The sequence below is a fragment of the Eulemur rufifrons genome, chromosome 6, assembly GCF_041146395.1.
Source record: "Eulemur rufifrons isolate Redbay chromosome 6, OSU_ERuf_1, whole genome shotgun sequence".
Taxonomy (NCBI): Eukaryota; Metazoa; Chordata; class Mammalia; order Primates; family Lemuridae; genus Eulemur; species Eulemur rufifrons.
In genome coordinates this window covers 35,606,440-35,633,382 of record NC_090988.1, presented here as the reverse complement: position 1 = coordinate 35,633,382, position 26,943 = coordinate 35,606,440, and the positions used below count along the sequence as shown (strand labels likewise).

At 35.6% G+C, this 26,943-nt stretch overlaps 1 protein-coding gene across 1 annotated transcript in view; it reads right to left on the bottom strand.

The window, feature by feature from the left end:
• The window catches only part of MTMR2 (myotubularin related protein 2), a 104,414-nt gene that overhangs the window by 10,296 nt on the left and 67,175 nt on the right, over positions 1-26,943 (bottom strand). Inside the window, exons 4-11 of the mRNA XM_069469039.1 lie at positions 25,957-26,051; positions 25,678-25,788; positions 23,416-23,517; positions 22,239-22,322; positions 12,203-12,352; positions 11,271-11,459; positions 4,700-4,885; positions 1,849-2,055 (exon numbers count right to left, since the gene is read on the bottom strand). Coding sequence (XP_069325140.1) covers positions 1,849-2,055; positions 4,700-4,885; positions 11,271-11,459; positions 12,203-12,352; positions 22,239-22,322; positions 23,416-23,517; positions 25,678-25,788; positions 25,957-26,051 — 1,124 coding nt within the window. The remainder of the gene's footprint in view (positions 1-1,848; positions 2,056-4,699; positions 4,886-11,270; positions 11,460-12,202; positions 12,353-22,238; positions 22,323-23,415; positions 23,518-25,677; positions 25,789-25,956; positions 26,052-26,943) is intronic.

Sequence of the window (26,943 nt, the reverse complement as noted above, 5' to 3'; positions counted from 1 at the left end):
TTTAGATGTCTGTTCCTTTCATGTTACAGTTGACCCTTGAACAACACAGTTTTAACTGCATGTGACCACTTACATGTGGATTTTTTTCAATCAGATGCAGGATGCGAAACCCGTGTGTACACAGGGCCAACTTATCTATAGGCAGGTTCCACGGGGCAGATGGGACTTGAGTATGTGCAGACTTTGGTATATACGCAGAGGGTCCTGGAACCAGTCACCTGCATATACCAAGGGATGACTGTATTTATAAACACTGCTAGTGTGCTCTGGTAACTATTGGATACTAAAGGTTAACACTAGGGAAGGCATCTGGGCAAACACCTTTCAGAAAGTCTGTCAACTAACCTAGGAAAATGTCTGCAGAGACTCCAAGCTCTCAGTGGCTTCGAGGCCTCTGACTATCTGGCTCCCTTCTACATGATTCTCCAGATTGCCCCCTCCCTCAACTCTACTCTTGCCACGCTCGTTGCTCCTTGGCACCCAGACAATTTGCTCCCCTGTTTCTCCTTCTTGGGAAATTATTCCTACTCCTCAATCTAAATTCTATGATTATGACATATGGACAACAGATGAGAAGACCAAGGCCCACAAGGTCACTGTTCCCAAGTTTTCTGATTCCCAATTTAGTGTTAGCAGAAGCACAGTTGAAAACCACTTGAATGTTTAATTAAACGCTCCATGAATCCAAAGTATGATATAACTAGATAGCGGAGGAAAAAGTGTAGTATCTTTTAAAAGGGACATAATAGTCCTATTTGTCTAAGGAACTATGATTAGTTCAGAGTGCCACCCTTGCAGAAAGTCATGAGCAAAGTCCAGAGGACAACTGGGATGGTGAGGGCATTAGGATAAGAAAAGAATGAAGAAAAAGGATGTTCAGTTTGAAGAACTGAACCTTACAGGTGATGTGGGCAGTCAGCTACTTTCAAATATTTGAAGGGCTTTCTGATTTGAATAAGGAGTCGTATTTGTTCTTCATGTCTACAGAGGGGAAGGTGGTACAGTGGGAAGCAAATTTCAGTTCACTACGAGGAAGAAGTTTCTAGTAGGTAGACTTTCTAAAGTGAGACAGGATAGCCTCAGGAAGGGATGTGCTGCTTATTTCTGGAGGTGATACTGGAGAAACTCAACCATCCTTTGACAGGGGCACCACAGAAGACATTCAAGTAACAATGAATGCCTGGATTCTGAGGTCCTTCCAATTCTGAAATTTGATAACATCAAAATAAAGTTTGAACCATACCAGAGGGCTCAAAAATTTGTCATTTCCATAAAGCTATCCGCAACACTTACCATACACATTGTCATTTTAGTGTTAGTACCTTAAGAAGCATAATAGAAAAGCTGTTTTATTTCCAACTCTGAACTAAACTTACTTTCACTCCATTTTTCTTTTACCCCCAGCCTGATTTTTTTTGGACCCTGATTCTTTGTGAGCACTGCTACTTTATATAGCTACTTCAAGAATAATAATTAAGCCATTCTTGTCTTTTTGTAAGTCCACAGGAAAGGCTAGAAGTGCCTTATGATTCTGTAACCATCATACTAGTCTTGAACTGTCACTTGGAGGAAGAAACACCCATGGACATCACTGAATGCTATCTGGTACTTCCTGGTAGAGATCACAGAAGAGACTGGGTCAGATGCCTGAAAAATAGCTAGCTCTGGCTGCAGACTCGAGTCACATTAGGGTATCCTAATGCTTTCTAAAACAAAGTTCTCATGAGAAGTTTACGCCTCTAGATAAATGATCAAGTGTAGATGAGTATTTTATGAAAGAAAAAGGCATTTTCACATCCCTTGCACGAAATGCATGTGACACATTAAGAGTCAAGGCTCTTTACTCACTAGTTGAAATCGATGTCCAAAACTTAGCCATTCTTTCTCCACAAGGACTTCAAATCCTCGGAGAGTTCGATAGTATCCATCCAACATGAGCATGGCAAGGGAAGTCAGCTGAGCTGTGCGATCCCAACCGTCACTGCAATGTACCACCACCGAGGTCTTCCCTGACTCTACCTTGTCAGCAATTCTTAGAGCCCCTGCAAGAATAAGCTGGAAAACAGATTTTTTTTCAATCAAATTTTTTAAAAAATTAAATACTCCCTTTCAAAATTTATTACTACAGTTTTGTTACGGATAACTATCTCAGTAACATGGGGAGGAAAAACATTTGTCCCTTCCTAAAAATGTTTGTAAAGGGTAGAAGATATATAAATTTTGTTTTCAAAACTAGACAGATTTCATAAATGCTGACTCCTATTACTTTACACAATAATATCCAAATGAAAGGTACCTTTGGGTGCTAAATGAATCAGTAGTGTGAGTACGATTTCTGTTAGAAGAATTAAGTTCTAAAGAGATCTGCTTCTAAGAATCATCAAATAGTCCATCATCTATTTAAATAAAAATAATTGATAAGGCAACTGAAGCCTTATCTTTCTATTATTTAAAATAATGCTTAACCAAATTTGAATAAGTCTCTGAAACCAATAAAACTGGATCTCTCTTAAAATATTGTGTAGCATTTATTTTATTGTTTTTACTGAATATTTTTCTAGGTCATATAGCACACAGCAACCACAGTATAAACTTTAGGGTAAGCTACTTTACTATAACAGTATGCATGAAAATTCTCATCAGATTAATATTAGCATGTCAATTTAACTGGTATCTAAAATAACTTCAGCTCTTATTTTTTTTAATATGCAGAAACCTTTTGTGAAATAACTTACCTTTTCTGAAATTGATCTTGAGTTAAAACTAAACAGAATTATATATAACCAAAAAAGAAACAGAAAAGTATATAGTATCTTTAAAAATGGACAGTATAGGCCCACTCTTCCCTGCAATGGTCACATCCTAATATTATGCTTAAAGAACAGTATAGTTCCACACACATAGATGAGAATGAAAGAAAGTAGATTTGCTAGGCTTAGAAATCTCATGATAACCTCCCTTTGATCATAACTGTTGGCATATTCCAGAAATGGAATACTCTGAAGCAATCTCAACCGTGACTAGGTATCAGGGTCATTTGTAAGCAGTAAAGTACCTGGGCCCCATTCTGCCATTCTCCAATGATCTGAATCCATTTTAAGTAAGTTCCACCCATAATTCAAATGCATATTCAGAAGTAAGAATCACTAACCCAAAGGCTAAGTTAAGACTGACCAGAAAGAGATATCCAAAGCAGTAATCTTCATTCATTCACCACATAAACATTTATGGAGTCCCTTACTATGGCACAGGCACTGCTCTAGTGCTGTTGATAGAGTCATGAACAGAACACAGGACTTGCTGAATGAAGCTTACATTCTACTTGGGCAAGGCCAGCTTGACACAAATAATACACAAGGAAATACAAGACATATCAGATGGCAGTAAGTGGAAAAGCTCCATACAGGGAATAGGGAGTGCTGGTAGAACTGTTGTTTTGTATGGAGTGGTTGGGAAAGACCTCTCTGAGGAGGTGATATTTGAGCAGCGATCTGAAGAGGATGAGTGTGTAAACTTTGTGGATATGATAAGGACTTGGGGAGGAGAAAGTAATCCAGCCAAACTGCATGTCATACCTTAAGGAAACATGTTTTTGTTACTGGTAGCATTTTGGGGAGAATGTTATACCCGCTAGTGAAATTGGCTACTTAATTTTCAGAAGCAAACACAGCAATTTATGTTAGTTCCAAATCAAGTCCTATCGCTTTACATTTGCACACCATATGATTTAATAAATGGGCCACATAAACATACTCTCTGAGTAGTGTTTATACTTTGCTATATTCAAGCATCTAAGCTTTTAGAAGAAAAACAATAAAAATAGTCTGTAATTCTTATTAGTTCAGTTTGGCCTTCTCTTCAATTTTATCTGAATTTTAGAGATTTTAATGTGAGTATAAGTCTCCTCCTTCTTAACATGAAAAATCCTATTCCCCTTTACTTCATAATATTAATATGTATGTAGTTATATAGGTCTATATTTTGATAGGTTATGTTACTAAAATTCAGACAATACCTGAAATGTATATATATAACAATATTAACTGAAATAATAGTTGATGCTGCAAGTATTAAATTAGCATGTTAGGTAAATTAGCATTCACATAGTGCTCTCTGAATGATTTAGCACTCTATGGTATCCTTCATTCAACTACTCCACCAAACTTCCCTAATCAGGATGGTTTTACCTTCACAAATCATGCAGCAAGTGTTTACTGAGTGAGTACCTGTTCACACAGATAGTGCTGACCTAACTCCTGAGAGGACAAAATAGAGATATGATCTATCCAGTCCCAGTCTCCATGAGTTAGCAATATACAATGGTTACACACAAAAGCAAACAAATGAAAGGGTAGTACATGATTAAATGGAAAGAGAAAGTGAAGAGTTGAGAGAAAATAGAAATAGATATGATCTGAGCAGACATTATGAAAGAAATATGAATTAGGATCTGAAGGATAGATAGAATTCAGATAGGATGGGAAAGAGGGAAAGAAAGAAGTACAACAGAAGCAAATGTACAATATAGGAAACTAATTCATTCAAACGTCAAAATTTAGAAGTTCTAATTATCAAAGCATTTATCTATTTTCACTGTGTAGAAAGGTACCTTCATGTTGATTTCAATTATAGGAAAAGAGCTAATAGTGACAAAGGGGTAAAGACACTCTTGGTTTGGGAAACAGTAACATATACCCACCTTAATATGTTCTAGCCAGTGAGTAGATTCCAAGTTAGACAGCCAGTGAGTTTCCTCGATGTTGGGGTATACAATCTCCTTAAGTTTCCGTAATGATTCTCTCATAACATGAATATTGTGGATATCCAGAAAAACTAGTTCTGCATTTTGATATGCATCTTCACTTTCATAACCTCCACCCTTTGCCTGGAAAAAGGCACACATCATGGTAAGCCATATATGAATACACATCCATTGTATGTGGACGTCCATCAAAAAGTGCCATAAAATATCCAATAGCATAAAAGATGCTTCATATTACTGGTGACTAGGAAAACACCATGGGGAAATGTGGATGGCTTAGCGTGACATAGCACAACCACCCTCTACCTCATGCTTTTCCTTATAAAACAGGAATGTACACTCACCCTGACTTTCTTATGTGACAAATTAAGTGTGAAACATATATGAAAGTATTTAAACATTTTAAAGCACTAAATTTTCCCTGACCATATTTCAAATCCTACCCAAACATAATTTCTTACAGAAGAATTCCCTTCATATTTATCGAAATTAAGACCAGACTGTAATTTCCACGTATCTGGTTCACTCGTGCTTCTTCACCAGGCAGCCTCTTCACCTCATTTTAATCTTAATATTTGCAAAATAAATTCTTTGCAATCATAATGACTTGCTTCTAGTTTAAACCACAAAATTCTTTTTAAATAAAAAGACAGAACAAAATAAAGCACAGAATGCTATTGTCATCCTTATCCTCAAAGACTTAAATCTGTATCTTCAGAACAGAGTGAGAAAATATTTGGTGTTCAAAATAAGCTTTGGCTAGAAAGGAGAACCTAATTTTTCTGGACTTAATCTTTTTATATTTTATGAACAAAATATTCTCCAATCTCCTACCTAACTCATGTATAAAATCATACCTCTTAGAGCCCTAATAGGAACAAATTAGGAAAATCCTAGAGTAGCAAATGTAGTTATGTAAAATTAAGTGATCATATGACCCATACCTTTGAAAACAACAAAACTCACAAACTCACAACCAACAACAGATTGCTAAAAGAACACAAGCTCCCTCCTGACACTGAAAGTCCGGGAAATAGTTCAGATTCACAGCAGGCACAGTTATAAAATGAACAGGGTTGCAGTGGATCCCTGCTAACAAGGATTACTTCTGAAGAATGGAAATAGGACGGGTCAGGGGTGGAGGGACTTTCAATTCAAATTTGTTGCAACAAATGCTAGAAAGATAACAGTGGTAGCAGCTATACAGAACCCATCACAGAAACATATAGAATGAAAATGCTATGGAATCAGGTAATGGTGATGGTTGTACAACTTTATGAACAGACTAAAAACACTGAAATGCACACTTTAAAAGAAGAGCACTTTAAAGAGTGCATTTTATGGTGAATGGATTGTATATCCATAAAGGTGATTTTTTTTTTTAAAAGGGCAACTAGACAGTAAAACCCAAAACATGCAAAAAACATGTAAAACACAATTAAGTAGGAAAGTTTTCCATCAAACCCCAAAACACCAACAGGTGGGGCAAACCACCAATAGCCACAAGATCTGCCTGCCATTAATTAGTGCATGGGAGAAAGGAGAAGAAAGCTTTCTGGACGTACGACAGACCCAAGAACAGGAGAACCCCAAGAGTCTTTTAATTTTTAGTATTTGCTCTGCTTCTGTGTTTGGTTTTCTTCTGGAACTACAGGAAAGCACAAGAGATCAATCTAAGAAGTGCAGCTGAAACTGGGAGGGGTTCTGTCCATTCTAACAGTTGATGAGTATAAAAGGTAGCCTATAGTAGATGTAAAGGAGCCAAAGCAGTCTAACCCTTACAAACTCTCCTATCTGACTAGCCAGGGATCTCTTCTAAAGTGCAGGATCAAAACTGAGCAGGACAGAGACAACAGAAGAGAAGGTCCAGATAAAGGATGTATGTGCGCAGGGATGGGGCGATGCGGTGGGGTTAGGGTAGGTGGTGTTGGCTGTGGGTGGGGATGGGGTAGGGTCAGGCTTAGGGTAGGTATAGGTGTGGGCGTGGGTGCAGGGTGTAAGAGACAGGATGGAGCCAGGAAATATCAGAAGGTAAGCTCCAGTATTTTTTAATATTACACAAAAACAACAAAAGAGGAATGCTCAGTGATTAGCTCTTGTAACTTCTGGGTACACCTAACTTTTGTGCCATGCCTTCTAACCAAACCATTCATCCTGTTAAAAGTTCAGGAAACTAATTTCACCTAAAAATGAGTAACAGAAGATCGAGGTCAAATCCTATATAAGCTATCCTATAAGAAAAGAGAATGAACAGCATTTATAACATCCCTACAGATAGTGCCCCTCAAAACTAAAGCCTTCTCTCTTCAAGCAAGCTAAACACATTTTAAAATAAGATCAGGCCCGGTGCAGTGGCTCACGCCTGTAATCCTAACACTGTGGCAGATCAAGGCGGGAGGATCAGTTGAGGTCAGGAGTTCAAGATCAGTTTGGGTGACACCCCAGCTCTACAAAAACTAGAAAAATTAGCTGGGCCTGGTGTTGCATGCCTATAGTCGCAGCTACTCGGGAGGCTGAGGGAGAAGGATCACTTGAGCCCAGGAGTTCGGGGTTGCAGTGAACTATGATGATGCCACTGCACTCTAGCTGGGGCGACAAAGTGAGACTCTGCCTTTCATTCATTAAGTAAAGTAAAATAAGATCAGGTGTGAAAACCAACATAAATTAGAACTAAAAAAAACTCAGAAATGAAGGGATAGCATTGGGGAAAAATTAAAAGAAAAAGATCATTTCAGAAATGAAGACTAAAGTAAAAGCAACACTAAAGCAAATAAATAAATAGATACTAAATTAAAAGAAACAGATGCTGTAAAGTCTTAAAAACCAAAAAGACATCATAAAGACATAAAAAGGATTCAAGAGAAAGTGACAAACGATAAAGATAGGTAAAGAAGAGCCAGAGGAATGCCTGAAGAAGTAAGCCAAAACAAGGAAACAGAATGCTAAGAACTATAATTAAAGGATATATTCATGAAATCTTTTTTAAAAATTGAAAATTATTAATACAAACTGAAATGCATACCTGAGAATACTGACCTGCAACACCTAACATGAAGACATATTCTGGCAAAATAACTGCACTAAAGAAATAAAATCCTTTGGATATTCAAGCAAAAGGAGTAACTTAGAAGGAAAAGATATTTAGTTTATCATTAAAGTTTTTGACACTTCATGCCAAAAGAAAATGAAGTAATGTCTTTAAGGTACTCAAGAAAATCAAATATGAGCCAAGGACTGTATATCCAGTGAAAGTGACTTTCAAATATAAAGGACACAAGCTGCTGTGTCCTCCACGAGGACTTGGAGAATGTTGTTCCCATGAACCCTTCCTGAAATATTTACTACTAAACAACTTTAGACCAAAAGAAAAATGACGAGAAGGACGTCCATATAAGAATTGGCTGCATTGGTTGTGAACAGAAAATATATAGCTACTCGTAGCAGTAAGAGGTAGAAGAGAGAGAATGTGTATAAAAGGGATTGCCTAAAAGCTTATATACTCTGACAATGCAGAGATAATATAAAGAATCTTTAAGATGGGGCGAAAATGAAGAGAGCAAATGCAAAAAAAATAACATTTAACTTAAGTAATCATACTGCTGATGGTGGTAACAGTATTGTTACTTGAGACTGTGGTGGGATAAAGCAAATGGCTAATTAAGGGACATACTCATTTTATCATCACCTGTGTCCTGAAGAACCAGGAATGCTGGTGGGGAAGAAAGGAGACACTATCAACTCATGGGATACTTTTTTCTCTCTTAAGAGACAGGGTCATGCTCTGTCACCCAGGCTGGAGTGCAGTGGCATGATCATACCTCACTGCAGCCTGGAACTCCTGGGGTTCCAAGCAATCCCCTGGCCTCAGCCTCATGAGTAGCTGGGACCACAGGTGTGAGCCACCAGGCCCAGCTATCTTTAAAAATATGTAAATATTTCCTAACTCTGTCCACTGAAAACACCTAGAAACAGAACCATCCCAGTAACAAATGAACATCCTTAGCACCCAGATTATGGTTTGAAATACCATTTCCTATTAGTAGAAACCAGAACTTCATGGATAAATGGCTAGTCCAGTCTAGGAAATCTTGTACATTTCCTGATGAATCTTGTACATCCTGTCACACCAGACGGCAAAGATTACTATGGTTATGTCACAAGAACTCAGGAGATAACCTGAAAAGACTTCCTCTCAACAAAGATGAGATAATTTCTAACATAAAAAAAAAATGTTATGGATTAGGAAATGTCAATTACATTTAAATACATGAGTTCATAATGATACTTAAAAAAAATCAGTTACCCTAAAAGATAGAGAATAAATTTATTATTTGGAAAACTGGTAAATAAGGAGAAAGAATCACGCCTTTCTGTCTTTCTTATATGAACTGCCAGTTATCCAAAATATAGACAGAAAAGAAAAAGTACCTCTGTATAGAAAGAATTCAACTAAAAGCTAAAAAAGAAATCATGAAATTAGAATGTAACCACTTTGTAACTCCCAATGAATTAGAAGTATGTAGGCACTGAGCATCAACAGCTGCTAACGTCCCACAAAGGAGGATCCACCTCAAATTAGGTGCACCACCTACAGCTTTGGCAAAGGGATTGAACCAAAATCCGAATAAACCTCTGGATTCATCTGAAGGAAATTTAGGACAGAAGAAGGTTGAACCATACCATGATGCAATCAGCAAAATCCAAACCACGAGAACTCTACAGATAAAATATAAGAAAAAGAAAAAGATGGGCAAAGAGAGGACTATAAATCAAGAGAGACTTAAAAGACACATCAAGTATAATATTTTAAAAGGTAAGACTAAAGTATAGTCTAGGGAGGTACACTTTGGTAATAAAAGTATTAAAAAATGCAAGGAAATGATTACTATAAAAGGATCGTGGTTACTTTTGGCAGGGGTGGAAGGTGAAATTGATCGGGGTGAGGCACACATGGAGGAATCAGTGGCTGGCAAAGTTTTAATTCTCAATATGAGTCACAGCTGCAAGAGCATTTGTCATACAATAATTCATTAAGCTATTAAAAAAGTTCCTACTATGCAGGTAAAAAAAAACTTGTTGCAACAATGACATGGGCTTTTGCATATTAAAAAGAGGGGATTGCCACAGTGAGGTATGTGCGAGAATAACTAAAAAAGAAGTAAAAGGAAGAACCTAACATTTTACGCTACCACCTTTTCTGCCTTATATTCCTCTCTCCCTTCCTCTCATCCCAGGAAATAATCCTAAATCTCATTCCTGCTAATTCATGGTAGACAGTTTAAGGAGGGAAACAAGTAATTACTGGAAGAATATATGCCAGTCCCTGGGCTACGGGCCTCACATACACATTATCTCATTTTATCTTTATGCCCCATAACTGAAGTATTAACTGATAACTGTTTAGGGTGCCATGTATCTCCCCCGTATCCCTTAAGAGTAAATAATTTACAGTTTACTAGGGAATGCCTAGATAACACAATGCCCTCAAAAAGCTAAGTAGGATGGAAATAATTAGGTACATCTTCCACAGTTTAAAAGGATGATCATCCAAGCATTGTTTATAATAGCAAAAAACAAAACACACACACACACAAAAAAAAAACCTGAATATCCAGCAACAATCGGTATAGTTACTATACCATTAAAATGATGTTACAGATGAATGTTTACTGGCATATGAGATAATAGTGTCAATTTTTAAAAAAGGAAGTTACAGTTATCCAATTTTGTTTCAAATATGTGTACATACATATCCACACAGGTCTCGAAGCATTACCAAAGTTTAACAGTATTTCTCTCACAGTTACAGGAGTTTGGGTGTTTTAAAATATTTTCCTTTTTTTGCTTATATGCATTATGTAATTTTTTATAAAAAATATGCATTGCTTATTGGGGTTTTAAAAAACAGGTAATTTCTTAAAGCTGAGTTGTATCTCTTCTCTTCTTCCTTCCTCTATGGTAGATTTTGTCCCCTGAAGCAGCATTTCTATTTCCACAATACTAGTTCTGCAGGAGCAATCGGGAATACTGCTACAGCTAACTGCAAGTCCTGCAGCCTGAATAACTTGTTCAGGTGGAGGGCAGTGAGAAGAGGGCACCACTTGTCACTGAGAACACTGTTTCACTATTCCTACAGCAGTTCTGTACAGGAACATCCATCAGTCATAAGCTCAGCTAGTTGTCACATTTGGAGAGGGGAGAAAGAATCTAAGAAAAACTGAACACCTAGTTATTGCATAAGTAAGCACAGGGTTATGCACTATTTTTTACTAAATGACTGTCCTCCTAAAACAACTCTGTTAGCTATTATTATTCTCATTTTACCAATGAGCAAACTGAGGTCTAAAATGATTAAATAACTGAAAATTCACACCATCAAGTAGAAGAGCCAAGACTAGAACTTTCCACCACAGAGCCCAAGCTCTTTTTACTACACTGTGGCCCCTGCCAAACTCAGCTGATTCATGAAACTGTAATTATAATCTTAATTACTGAAAGATGGTCTCACCTTATTGGCAACAGCATTAACACTTGGCCGGGCATCAAATATAAAGATTTTGTGAGACTGGGCATTGGAATCCATGATAGCTTGAAGGTATTTTTCATCTTCTTTGCTTCGCTTTCCACTCACTCCCACCATGGGCTGGCTACATCGAGTGATTGTGGCCTGACTTTCAGGATGAATCCATGATAAAACCTTAATGAGGGAAAAAATGGTAACACACCCTTTATATGCTTCTCTGTTTATAATTCTTCTCAAAAACAATACTCAATAAAGCTCTGCTTTCTTATTGGATCCGAAGCCTGGCCATGAAAGGATGCCTAAGGCTGCAAGGAAAACTCATCATTTTTCTTTCAAGCCAACTCTGGCATATGGAAAATTTGGTCTAATTCTTTAGTCAGACATTAATTTAGGAAAGTCACTGTTAATATTGAGAAGTGCTGTCTCTAGGAAAAAATACATTAAAACAGGGCTAAGTAAACCCCACTTACTGTATCAGTAAAACTGTTCAACTCTTGAGAATCTATGAATTTCGTACCTAAAATTATTAGAGCTGATCTTTCTATGTTATTTATCTTTCTAGTTATTTATCATAAATTTGTAAAGTTTTCTTCTTTCTTAGGACTTAAAGGAAAAGAACATGGCTAAGGAATGTACACTAAGATAAACCAGCAGTGACTAATGTACAGGGCAAACGTTTCCCAGTGAAGAACCATGCAATTCTGTGCAGTTATCTAATACTCATGTCAGAGTCTCCAGAAACCTCTTTAATCTAAGTCTTTCCTCCAGTTTTAATTTTACTAAATAACTCAAACTCCAATATCCCCATAAAAGACCTGTAGCTATTTTTATCGTGAATCCATTCTCTCATTCATTAATCTCAGCATTAGGTAGAATATAAAAGCATTTGCAAAGTTTCATCAAAGCTTCATACTTACTGGGATACGACCCCTTGATCTGAAGGATGCCACTCTCTTTAATTCTTCATCAGGAATATTTGCTGGCACAACCAGGAGGGCAGGGTATGTGTCACTAAGTTCATATCGTTCGTTTATCTTTGTTATTCTCCAGCTTTCATTTGGAATTCCCTACATGTGAAATAAAACATGAGACAAATTATTATCTAACTAAAATATTAAAAGACACCAGGACAGAAGCTATCCTATGCAACCTCTCTTATCTGCATTATATTAATATATTTCTTAAAGTATTGGAATTGTTATTGTCTGCCTGTGGTGGCCAGGCTTTTAGGATTAGACATTCTAAGGCTGGGATTTGGGTTCATTTTGGCACCCAATTTTATGTTAATAGATTTATTAATACATTAAATGTTGAGTGTGGGTCTGTGTAAACATATCCAGGGGAAGGAAGGAAACAATTAAGACTGCAAATGTTCCCTGTCTTAAAAGAGAACACAGGCCGGGCGCGGTGGCTCACGCCTGTAATCCTAGCACTCTGGGAGGCCGAGGCGGGTGGATCGCTCAAGGTCAGGAGTTCGAGACCAGCCTGAGCGAGACCCTGTCTCTACTAAAAATAGAAAGACATTATATGGTCAACTAAAAATCTATATAGAAAAAAAAAAATTAGCCAGGCATGGTGGCGCATGCCTGTAGTCCCAGCTACTCGGGAGGCTGAGGCAGTAGGATCGCTTAAGCCGAGGAGTCTGAGGTTGCTGTGAGCTAAGCTGACGCCACGGCACTCACTCTTGCCTGGGCAACAAAGTGAGACTCTGTCTCAACAAAAAAAAAAAAAAAAAAAAAAAAGAGAACACAGTCTCATTCAGTTTGATTAATTTTGCTGCCATTCATCTATGTAAAGAAATTTCGGAGGGCAGGCACCAAGTGTCCACTAGAATGCTAGATACATAGCTATCCCTTACATATCTAAAGTGAATTTTTCACCCCAGCATTGTAGTACTAATGGGATATTGCTAATCTAAAACATCATAAAAGCAAGGGAGTAATGTAAGGCAAAGTGGAGACAGACAACAGGCAAGAGAAAGACTTAACTTTTTAAAACTATACCAGATATTAAGCTCTCAGGTGGTCCTTCAATATCTGCTATTTTATTAGTGTACTACTTCACATAGGTAGAGGATTAAAGAAAATTGAAATTTTCCATCCTCCATTGTATAGAAAATAAAGCCATTAAATTAAATGGTTGGACTTAAGAATCTATTTTAAATGCAATGATTCCTGAAAATTCATATCATCATAGGCAACTATGCCAGCCTCTTTATAAATACACACACATACATATTATTGCATTCAAGGGTTTTGGGAGGATTTTTTATTTTTCTGAGACAAGGTCTTGCTCTGTAACCCAGCCTAGAGTGCAGTGGCATCATCATAGCTCACTGCAACCTCCAATTCCTACACTCAAATAATCCTCCTGTCTCAGCCTCCTGAGCAGCCAGGACTACAGGCACACACCACCAACACCTGGCTAATTTTTTTTATTCTTTGTAGACACAGGGTCTTGCTATTACCCAGGCTGGTCTCAAACTCCTGGGTTCAAGTGATCCTCCCACCTCAGCCTCCCAAAGTGCCAGGATTATAGGCATGAGCTACCACACCCAGCCTGTATTCAGGTTTTATTAATTTCATTTTATTAAAAAACTGTGGCACATGTGGTTTGTAATTTGACCAAAGCTATACATTAGGACGTGGTAGAATAGAGAATTCCATGTACATTCCAAATCTACCCTTTTTATTTTAAAGTACAGTGTACATTATTCCTCAAGAAAAATTTACTATCCTAGTTCACTATAAATTGTTATAAAACTCTCAAATAAAGAGCAGAATGTACTCTCCTTTAAAGAAGTATTTCTCAAGCTGTTGCCAAATATCCAGGAGAATATTAAAATTAAGAAAGGAGAGAAAACTCCCTTCCAGTAATCATGTGGTAAACAGTCTCAATTGCATTACTATCTATCCCTAGCTGTGTTGTTTCCTCATTGGTGCCTTATATCCTATTTATTCCTATTAATTAGCCTAGTCCCAACTTGCTCCCTATGTTCTACACATCTCTCCCTTCCTCTTGCTTTCCTCAACTTTAGATAGTCTGGGCAACTATAAGATCCTTACTCATTTCCAGAAGTAAAAGAAAGGCTTAATTATTTTTATGTTAAGGTTTTTAATTTAAATATTAAATTTTTTAAAAAATATTCACGTACTATAATAAAAAGTACAGTACAGTGAGTTGCCAAGTTTAAAGAAGTGGTACTTAAGCAATAAACTTGAATGACATCTTTAACTCCTCCCTCTCCCTTACCTCCTACATCCAATCAATGACCAATTCCTATTTTTTTCCCCCAAAAGTACCAGAAGTTTGCTCACTTCTCTCAATTCTCATTGCCACTTCCCTAATCCAAGCCATTATCAGTTCTCTCCTGTCCCTCTATAATCCATTCTCTACACTGCCTCCACAGTAATCTTTTATTTTTTTTATTTTATTTTTTTTTTTTTTGAGACAGAGTCTCACTTTGTTGCCCAGGCTAGAGTGAGTGCCATGGCGTCAGCCTAGCTCACAGCAACCTCAAACTCCTGGGCTCAAGCGATCCTACTGCCTCAGCCTCCCGAGTAGCTAGGACTACAGGCATGCGCCACCATGCCCGGCTAATTTTTTCTATATATATTTTAGTTGTCCATATAATTTCTTTCTATTTTTAGTAGAGACGGGGTCTCACTCTTGCTCAGGCTGGTCTCGAACTCCTGACTTTGAGCGATCCACCCGCCTCGGCCTCCCAGAGTGCTAGGATTACAGGCGTGAGCCACCCCGCCCGGCCCACAGTAATCTTTTAAAATGCAAAAGTGATCATGTCATTCCTCTGCCTAAAATACTGCTTTTCATCTAAAGTCCTTTGTGAGACTTAGCAAAGCACTTCACAATCCTGCTTTCTCCAGACCTCTCCCTTGCCACTGTACACTCTAATCCAGCCTGTGTAAGACTTCTTTCAGTTCCCAGATGGTTTCATGTTCTTGCACTAGAGTATTTGCTCTATAAGAGTATTTATTATAATATGTTGTAATTGTTAGTCTACTTGTTTGAACCTGCCATTAAACACAAACTCTTTGAGGGCCAGAACTGTACCTTTACATTTCGTATGTTAGCTACTAGTATTTTGTAGGTACTGTATGAACTTGGTGAATGCATGAATGAATATATGAATGAATAAATCAATGAGCCATATGAAGCTTCCATAGGAAGCAAAGTTAGTTTCTAAAGTGTTCTTAGAAAACATGAAATCAGAAGTAAGAGGGGACAGATCGCTTGAGAAGCATACATCTGAGATCCTAATGTACCATCCCTCAACCCAGAAAGGTACTCCCATCTTTCTCCCACCCCCTTCCCATATCCTTGAAAAATCACTACCAAGAGAACCACTGCTCCACTGGGAATGTCACCTTCTTCAGGGAAGTGTCAGGGTCAGGTAGGAACGAGAACCACTGTCTTCAAGTCCCTTAATGGCTACTGTCCTCCTCATTCTTAGATAAGTTGACACACCTACCTCCAATAAAGTGACTGCCTTTCAAGGAGAAAACTGGAGTTGGCTTGTCCTCATATACCCTCTTTGTAGACAGTACTAAAGATATTCTGACAATTGTTGATCTTTGGCATATATTTTTCTACTCTCCATGTAAATCACTACCCTTAGTTAGTATGTCCACTTGTCAGAGTCCAGTTACAACCAAATTAATAGGATTATGACTTTCCTCGGTTACTTCCATTCCAGTTCTAAGGATAAATTCTGTTTTCCATAACTGAACTTGAATGTTTTCCAAGTTCGTTCAGCAATGCATGTACCTTGTGACTGGGTATTTCTGCAGAAGACCATGCTCATTTTCTTTATACAGATTTTTACTGAAGACTTGATTTTTCTTGACCTTTTCCACAAATTCCAGGGTCCTCTGTATAATCACAACATACTGTACTTCAAGAGTAAATTAAAGAAAAACTCTCCTTTTACAACAAACTCAAAGGGGTTTGTTATAAAGTATTAATAGTTTTTTCCATTTTTAAGAAGATATAATTTCTATTAGCACTATCATGTATAGGTCTGTAGAATTAATGTTGCTTTCATTTTTTGATTTAGTGGCAGCACATGATAAAGCTAATCAGTCATGATTTGTTTTCAGAGCTTTACAATGTAATAAACATAATAATAATTTGAATATATTTTATAGTTTACAAAGTGCTTTCCTATATGTTATTAATCTTTCAAACAATCCCATAAAGCAGTACTTATCACCAAGTAAAAAATAAAGGCACTGTGATATAAATGATTCAGTAAAGAGCATGCACCTAAATGTGAGAGTAAGAGCTAGAACTAAAATTCAAAACAAAGTCTTCTAAATGTCCTAGAATTAGTGTGGTGATAACTGCAAAACCTTGTGAATATGCTAAAAACCAGTGGACTATATACTGTAAAACAATGAATTTTATGGTATGTGAATTATATCTCAATTAAAAAACGCAGAAAGGTCTGTATGCTCTGAGATGGTACAATCTCCAAAATACATTAAATGAGAAAAGAAAGGTGCAGTATAGTGCACATGGTATGCAATCATATGCTCAAAAAGAAATGTACACACATACAAACACGATCTTTGTAGGCATAGTATCTTTGAGAGGGTATATATGAAACCAGTAACATTATTTCCCAAAGGGAAGGAAACTGGGATGGCTGGGGGACAGGGTTGTTCTGGAAAGTTCAGTATATACCCTTTTGGATCTTTTAAATTTTATATAGAGTACAAGTATTAGCACTTCCTTTTTTTTATTTAAAGGGGAAAAAAAAGGCATGTTCTGATGCTTTATCTTTAGTCTTAAATTTTAAGAGATCATCTTCATTTTCTTCTGTAATAACCTTAAATATATCCAAGAAAAGAACAAACTAAATCTTCTAACTAAAAATATAGTATCCTCTACAGTAAACCTTAGCTTAGTTGACTCAGAGATAAAAGTTTCTAACTCTGCAGAAAAGAAAATTAAAAAAAACCAACAAATTCATCTAAGTCAGTCAAAAACCATAAAGCATCCCCATCATGTAATGTAGAGGTCAGTGCTGTGTTCTGACTGCCACATTTCCTAATCTCATGATTCTCTTTCTGTATAGGTGTACTTATTCATTTACCCTTCAACTCTTTCCCTTTTAATAATAATTTACTTCTTTTCTTTGGAGATAATTATCTCATCTGCTTTCCAAAGTTTCATGTTGAATGCTGCTAGAACAGACAGCAATTTCTGCCCAGACTCCCAAAGAATAATCCTTACTTATTTCTGAAGACACTTGATAGATTTTTCTGGTTGCTTAATCACCTTATTCTGACACTGAATTTTTTAGATTAGCATAAATCTTATAATGTTATTTGTATACTCTTAATTTTTAGTTGATTCCCATTTATTTTGCCAATTGATGGTATAATGTAACTGAATGAGGAATTTAAAATTTCGCTTGCCACATATGAGTGTAGTAACAAATTCAGCTTCAGACCATTTTGATATCTTTAGCGCTTTAGCAGTGTTTTTTTTTATTTACTCTTCCTGGCTTCTAAAACAAAAAAAACTCAGTAAATTAGAAGTGTTATAATTAAAATGCAATGTTTGACATATAAACACAAAAGTCACAGCTTGAGGATTTTCAAATTTGAATTCTAGAATAATTTGGATATCAAATCTAATAATTATGGGAAACAATCATTTGTCAACTTAAATTCTGAAGAAAGCAAGCGGACATAAAGAAAATTGAAAATAAAGACTGTTTTAGGTAGAATTTAAGTACTGCAGTACAGGGACTCTTTGAGAAGTAATTTACTGAGGAAAAATAGGAAGAATGATACACTAAAACACAGATTTCAAGATTGAATTTTGCCTTAATCTCTTAATGTGGTGAATTATATTAATAGGTTTTCTAATATTAGACCAACCCACCCTGGTCATATTGTATTATCCTTTTTATACACTACTGGATTTGATTTGTTAACATTTTATGTAGAAGTTCTAAATATATGTTTATAAGTGAAACTGGTCTATCATTTTTCTCTTTTTTGTCTTCATAGGGTTTTTAATTCAAGGTTTAGACTCATAAGCTAAGGAAGGCTATCTTCTTTTTATTTTTTTTATTTTATTTTATTTTTTTTACTATTTTCTGAAAGATTTATATATGATTTGAATTATTTCTTACTTAAATGTTTGGTAGAACTTATCCCTGAAACCTGGGCATGGGGTCATTTTGGGGTAAGATTTTTGATCACAGATTCATGTAATGGATATAGAATCATACAGGTTCTCCATTTCTTCTTGAATTAGTCTTTGGCAAGTATTTTCTAAATAATTGTTCATTTCACCAAAATTTTAAAATTTACTGACAAAGTTGCCTATAATATCTTGATATTATCCTTAATATCTGCACAGTCTATAGGGATGTCCTTCTTTCCATTTCTAATACTGGTTACTTGAGAATTGTCTTTGTTTTCTTGTTAAGTCTCTTAAGAGGTTTGACAATTTTATTGATATTTTCAGAGAAACTACTGTTGTCTCTGTTGATCCTTACTGTATAGTGGTTTTCTATTTAATTAACATCTTCTCTTATCTTTATTATTTCCTTCCTTCTTTCTTTAGGTTAACTTCAGTATTCTTTTTCCAATTTTTCTATTTCTTTAATTAACAGAAAACACGTTTTTATTGTGTACAACATGATGTTTTAAAGTACACATACATTGTGGAATGGTTAAATCTAGCTAATTAATAAATGCATTACCTCACATAGTTATTTTTGTGGTAAGTCCATATAACATCCACATTCTTTAATTTTTTTAAGAATATACTATTTCATCATTAGCCATACAATAGATCACTTGAAATTTATTTCTCCTATTTGTAATTATGTATCCTCTGATCAACATCTCACCATCTTCACCACCCCCTTTTTCTAACTTCTTTATATTTAAGATCATTAAACTTCCCTCCTTTCTTTTCTATCACATGCATTTAGAACTATAAATTATAAACAATGTCATTAAATTCTAGTATTAATAAATGTCTTTCCTTATCTTCCAGACAAGAGCCTTTAAACACTATAACTGTTTACCCCTCTCTGAAGTATGTGTTATTGATACCATGTATTTTAATTTCATATATATTATACTTCAGAAAATATTGTTTTATATAGTCAACATTTAGATTCACCACACACTCACCATTCTCTCTACTTTTCATTTACTCTTTGATCTTTGATTTTCTATCTGGGGTCACTTGACTTCTGCCTGATGTATATCCTTTCGAATTTTCTGTGGTAGTTAATACTCTTTGGTCTTGTTTGTCTAAAAATGTTTTTATTTTGCCTTCATTTCTGAAGGATATATTCACTGGAATAGTATTGTCAACTGGCAGTTGTTTTATTTCAACACACTAAAGATAAAATTATTAATACACTGTCTTCTGGCTTGCATTATTGCTTTTGAAAAACAACCCATCAGGGCCGGGCGCGGTGGCTCACGCCTGTAATCCTAGCACTCTGGGAGGCTGAGGCGGGTGGATCGCTCGAGGTCAGGAGTTCGAGACCAGCCTGAGCAAGAGCGAGACCCCACCTCTACTAAAAATAGAAAGAAATTATATGGACAGCTAAAAATATATATAGAAAAAATTAGCCGGGCATGGTGGCGCATGCCCGTAGTCCCAGCTACTCGGGAGGCTGAGACAGGAGGATCGCTTGAGCTCAGGAGTTTGAGGTTGCTGTGAGCTAGGCTGACGCCACGGCACTCACTCTAGCCTGGGCAACAGAGTGAGACTCTGTCTCAAAAAAAAAAAAAAAAAAAAAAAAAGAAATTATATGGACAACTAAAATATATATAGAAAAAAAAAAATTAGCCGGGCATGGTGGCGCATGCCTGTAGTCCCAGCTACTCGGGAGGCTGAGGCAGCAGGATCGCTTGAGCCCAGGAGCTTGAGGTTGCTGTGAGCTAGGCTGACGCCATGGCACTCACTCTAGCCCGGGCAACAAAGTGAGACTCTGTCTCAAAAAACAAAACAAAAAAAAAAAAACAACCCGTCAGTCTAATTCTTGTTTTTTCGTAAATGATGTATTTTTTTCTAGCTGCTTTTAAGATTTTCTCTTTGTTCTTGATGTTCCATAGTCCCCCTGTAGTATATCTAAATGTGAACCTCTTTACACTCATCTCGCTTGAGATTAATTGAGCTTGTCTATTTATACATTGGTATCTTTCATCAGTTTGAGAATATTTCCAGCTTATGTCTTCAAAGATAATTTCTACCCCCGCTTCTCCCTCTTCTTGAGTTTACCAGAAAATTCAAGTTGTACAAATCTAGGCTGCATGTCTAATCAAGATCTGATTTAATTCCAGTTCACTCTTACCTTGAAGATCTAGCACTTTGGGACCTGATCTTAAAATATGTAGGGGTTGATCATCAGACACTACAACCCAAGGGAACTGAGGCTTTTATTTTTATCCCCCTTGCTCCATGAGGCCCACCCAAGTCAACCTATTATCAATTCATTCATTATCTTAAGACTCGTAAGATTCCAAACTACCATGAAATGTAAATATGATTTTTGGATGTTGTCCTTAGACTTACAGTATCCTCCTTAGTTACAATTAGAGTTAATTTTAAAATTGTATTCTTCCAATTATTTGGTTAATAAAATATACATACTTCTTCATAACAGCTAGACTCTTTATTATAGCTACTATGGATAATTTTCTATACAAGAAGTAGTATAATCCCTCAGCACCAAAAACCCATTTTTTAAAAAATGATTTTGATATTGGAAAAAAATCTATGTGTAAATGGTGAAGAGCATGATTCTGGAGCCAGACTTCCTAGATTCAAATCCCGATTCCCATACTTAGTAGCTGTAACTTTGGGCAAACTACTCGATGTTCCTGTGCCTCACTTTACTCATATGCTATGTAGATAATATTAGTACATACACCACAGAATTATTATGAAGAGCAAATGAATTAGTATTTATGAAATGCTTAAGAAAAAGCCTGGCATATATAGGTACAATATACACAGTTTAGTAAATAAAACCAATATAGGGAGGAGACTTGTTAGTCAACAAATATTTATAGAACACATACTATAAGCAAAATATTCTCCTAAGCTTCACTCATGCATTCTCATTCATTCAACAGATATTTACTGTCAACTATGTGCCAGACCCTGTGCTATATCCTGAGGATAGAACACTGAGAAAAAAGATGTAGTACCTTCCTTCTTAGAGCATGAAAAATACCAAACTAATGAGAGATGTTTGTTCCAAAAAGCTGGCAGCATTGATGAAGAATTACAAAGCAAATGGCTTCAGCAGAAAAAAAAAAGAATAAAGGGCTAAGCAGGCATTAGTAAATATCAAATTAAAATGAATCCAAGTAGGGTAAGGAATTTCTTAAGAAATTAATAGGAGTTAAGTTTTGATCTACATATAAAATAATAAAAAAGATGTGATGAATTCATGTCAAAATGTAGAGGGGTTATTCCCATTATGGTTACTAACCAAAGTAAATCAATGCTATCTTTAGCCCAACATACTTTCAAAATTTTATGTGGAGCTAAGTTATAAGCAGTAGAATTATTAAGACATTTTCTTCAGAATTAAATTATAAAATACCCAAAAAAGAAAAATCTGAGTGAACAATGTTAAATGGCACATAAAAACATTAAAACTTTTATATACTTATCATCTTATTTTTAATCTTTAAAATTGTTAAACGTTTTTGAAACAAATTGATATACTTGTAAACTCTTAGATAAGATTCACAAAAGATCACTGGCATATTCTGAAAAGCAGTTCAAAGAAAATGAAAAGTAGCCAAACAATCAGGATTAGCATTCATTCAAAACAAACAAACAAAAAATCTACATAAAGCTGTTTACTTCTACCCAAGAAGTTTTCTTTACAATGAAAAAGATATAAAGTACTAAAATTGAAAAAAAAGAAGTACATACCTGCCTTCTATATTCTAAAAGAGGGTCATACAGTTTCCACCCATTTTCAGGGAATACTTCCTTATATTCAAAAGCAAAAAGAGGCTACAAAAAAGTAAACAAAGTTAATAGCTTTAAAAGACATTTAAGAAGGTAATGAGTAAGAAATGAGAAATGTATCTTTACCATACCCAAAGTTTTAATTTACTTATCTGCAAGAATACTGTGTATTGGCTTTCCTTTTTATATTGTTTTAGTTTTTATTTTACAATTTTGAAATTTATTGGTTTTTTTTTTTTTTTACATATTTTTCAAACACATAGAAAAGCACAGACACCTACCAACAAAACTTATCAAATACTAACATATCATCATGTTTCTTTCAGATATCTTTGGTATCTTTTGTAGGTTTACTTCCAAATAGTGAAAGATTACATTTAAAAAGACATCTTCTGATATAATTAACTAGTTTGACATCACAGATACCAGCAGTTAAGCAGCAATGAAGTTTATGCTATATTTTCTAAAACACACTGAGTAAGGTTTTTTTTGGCATGCAATCTGCTTACCAAAAAAAATTAATTTGTCGTCATATTTATAGATGTAATGGCAGAAACAACTATGATAAAAAAAATTGAACTGGAGTCAGAAAACCGGTGTTGATTCCAAATTCTACTACCTTCTAGCTGGGCCCTTGAGTTAACTGCTTACCGGACAATGGTTTAATTTCTAAAACAGGAATAAATAATACCTACCATGATAGGGCAACTATGGAAGTGAAATGATATAAATAAGGGAGCCTAACACTGGCACATAGCACATAGTAGCAAATAAGTATTTGCCTACCCTTCATTCCCAAATTTCCAGTCTTAACTGTCAGCTCCCAATTAAAAAGGAGATTTCAAATCCTAATGAAGACCACCACATAATGCTTTTCATCATGGGAATACCCTGGAAAGCCAGATCATATAATTACAGAATGTAAATGTTAGAATGGACCTGACAAATCAGCTAATCCAGCTTCCTTATTCATACCTGAAGAAACTGGTTCAAGAGATTAGATCAAACCTACACTATTCATCTGGTTAAATGTCAAAGCAGGGATGTAAATGAAGAGACTCTAGATAGCCTAGACAAGTTTCTTTACACTACATCAATGATTATAATACAAATATTCCAAAGAAAACAAACATTTTACCAGGTTATTAGAGACAGGAAACGCATATTTCATTAGATTCTCAAATATTGATCTTCTCGTCCGCCCCTCAGGTTTATGAGCAAAACGTAAATTCCTAATATCCTAGAAAAGATTTAGGATCCAAGTTAATAATTATTTCTTCACTTTTTATTTAATTAATAAATAAGGTTACTTGGAACTATCTTGTAAAATGTTAAGATCTGTGAATGTGGGATACAAAAATAAATCAGACAACAGCTCCTGGAGGCAGAATAATTATTATATAATATATATAACTATACACATAGTATGTAACATATATTGTATAATCATTGGGAGAAATAAAAAGAAGCACAAGGCACTCTAATAGAAGGCAGAATTCAGAGGGCAGAAAATTTACCTATGCCTAAGGACTCAAGGTAGGCCAGTGAAAGAGGTAGCATTTGTTGTTAAGCACTGGAGATTAGAGATATCACATCTTAAGCTCAGTATCATGACTGATACACACTCAGCATATGTCCTTTCCCTGTCAAAGCCTACTTTCTGTCATGAATTTCCCTATTAATAAAACCTGCTTAGCTGCTATTACATTTCATATGTATCTTCATTTCAATTATGTCTGGTTATTATTTTTCTATTTACTATCCCTTGCCAAGACTCATTTCCATTGGACCTTCTCTTCATAAGTCCCCTGCTGCTAGAATAGAACCAAACTCTGCCTAAAGGCATTCCTTCACTCCACATCCAAGTACTTCCATCATCTACCGACACATTGACTCTGAACGGTTTCGTTGATATCATCCAGACTCTACAGTCAGGTTTACAGACCAAGGTTCCCTTCCATTATTTGTTCTCAAGTAGTTTTCTATGCTCAGGCTGAATGCAGATATTCATGCTCTGGTTTACTGATATCCTAATAGCATTTAAAAAAAATTGGGAATTAAGAATAATTTCAAGACTACCTATTTTATTTACATGTTTTAACCTAGGCAGAATTCAAAATAGCTTTATTATACCTCATTCTATAAAATTGAACTCAAAACACTTCACTACGATGCACCTATGGTACATTAATAAGTAAAACAGTGTATTACAAATCTGATCCAAAACTAGAATGATATCCTTTCCTTCTTTTAAAGTAAACATGTGCAGGAACCTAAGCTGTTATCATCTTGTTTTCCCTCAGTAAATATCTTTACAACTAGTAGAGATATTCAGAATCACTCTGTTAACCACAGAGCTCTCTGAAAGTACCACAGAAGGGGCCCTACAAATGTTTGGGTTTATTGATAATGGTCTTGTTCCATGGAAAAATTTTATTTAAAATGATCAAGATTTCAAAATCATCCTCTTTCACAATCTCTTATATTCTACATTCTATTTACTATTAGACCACAGAAAAGTAATCAGGGGACACTGTGCTTCACACATGGTTACATTCACAGAGCCCTTCTGACTATAATGGGAAAAACATAAAAATAATTACTAAGTAATTAGCTTGAATACTAGATTCACAAAACTTCTAAGATTAACACAGGAAAGTATCTTGAATTATACATGTGCTGTTTCTTCTACTTTTGGCACTGGCAGAACAGCAAAAGAAAAGAGCAATGTAATCTAGATTGAGATGCATACGGGTGTTAATTAGGCCATAACAATAAGAACAGTGACCTGGAGAAGTGGTACATGGTATTAAATACCTATGACTTAATAGTAAAAATCTAAGTTTCAATTAAAGAATGCCAGTAGATTAAAAAAAAAATCGGGAAGGTCTATAATATCAAGTTTTGCCCATCATTGTTTCAGAAGTAGAAAAACTGTAAGAACTAGAAATAGAAAAAGATCGGCAATGATGAACATATATGTATTAGCAAAGTACTTCGCCTTAACTGCTCAGAACCTAATGTTTCTAATTTGTAAATTAATAATGTCTTTTGTGTCTACCTCACAGAATCATAAATGAAGCTCAAAGTGAAATAATGAATGTGAAAGTACTTTATATCCTGTAAAGTACTATGCACCTTAAAGACGGTCATTATAAAAATAAGTTGCTATAAATTTGTGAGCATATCAAAATATGTAGACTGAATTGGGCCCAAAAGAATTAAGTCTAATTCGTGAATCACCTTTTCTATTACTGCTAACTTTTGTTTTCTTCTACTTGAACAGCACTTCTAATATGAAATCAATTTGATATTTTGGAAACAAGTTTCTAAACACAAGCTCAGTTTAACACAAAGCCTTACAAACCAAAGAAAATCACATACATATTAAAACATTTACCTTGCACACAGTTTCTAGTCCATAAGAATTTTCACCTCGACTAGAAGCACCACCAATTTTTTCTACTCTACTTATCACACCAAGAGAAGCATCTAAAACAAATGGGGGGTCCTAAAGGAAGGAAAGAAAAAACAATTAAAACTGAGCAGTTGATACTGTACAATTTTAGCTGATAAAAATCTTAATCAGAAATTCTTTAACTAGAAATGATCAAAAACGAACAAAACTGGCTGCAAACAACACATACATGTACATACAAAAATCCAATCCAAGTCTTACCCGTTCCATGCTTTTGAAATATAATCTATAATTCGTGACAGTCAGAGTTCCTCGCACAGCACCAGTGAATGGACATATATAAGTTACATCTTTGGCTGAAAAGGCAAAAAGTCCACAGTTTACTTTTTGTGAGCTATTAAAAACTGCTTTCTCATCTTATAAACTTATTCTAATTGCTAGTCTAATTTATGCTCAAAAATCACAGAATCCATGATTCCAAGAGACTTCCGAAGTCTAATCCAAGCTTCCAACCCTGTGCTAATCTGAGGAAGGAATGTAGAATTAAATGAGAAGGACTGAAGATGTGGCGGGACATCTCTTCCTTGAGACAGAATAGAAAATAAAAGAGATAGCTACTATCCCGGTCGGATCAAATAGGTGTGGTGGTTGGAGTAGTGGAGTAGATAGGTGCTGGCAATGGTGGCAACAACAGTAAACGTGTTAGAGCACAGTCACTATTCATCTATCTCATCACAGTTTCCAGATGGCCTCACCAATCTCTTGATCTTGCCTGGCCACAGTCCAGTTTGTCAACATTCTTCTAAAAATGCAATACCTAAACCAGAAACTCCTGATCTGATTATATTTCTGGAGAAAATATTGTAGGTGAAATGAAATGTATATGAAATATAATTTCTTAGAAAAATAATAGTACAAGAGGATATTATATTCCTGACCAAGCAACGTATGTCCAACTTTGTAAAGAAATAATTCCAAGTAATGTTTTATTAAATGATAAATGAATCTTTATGACATTTTGGTTTGTAAAATATATACATTAATTGATTAAGCAGGACAACTCAGCAATCACTAGCTCAAAATATTATTTAAAATAGCAGAGTTCATAATTCCCAATACAAGGTTGTTATATCTTAAAATATTCATAAATTCCTGCTATGTGATTACCACAGCAAATCAGCAAATAAAGGAACATCTTCATTGTTCCCAGGAAGTGAGCTGCAGTTTTGCGGAGCAACAACTTTCTAA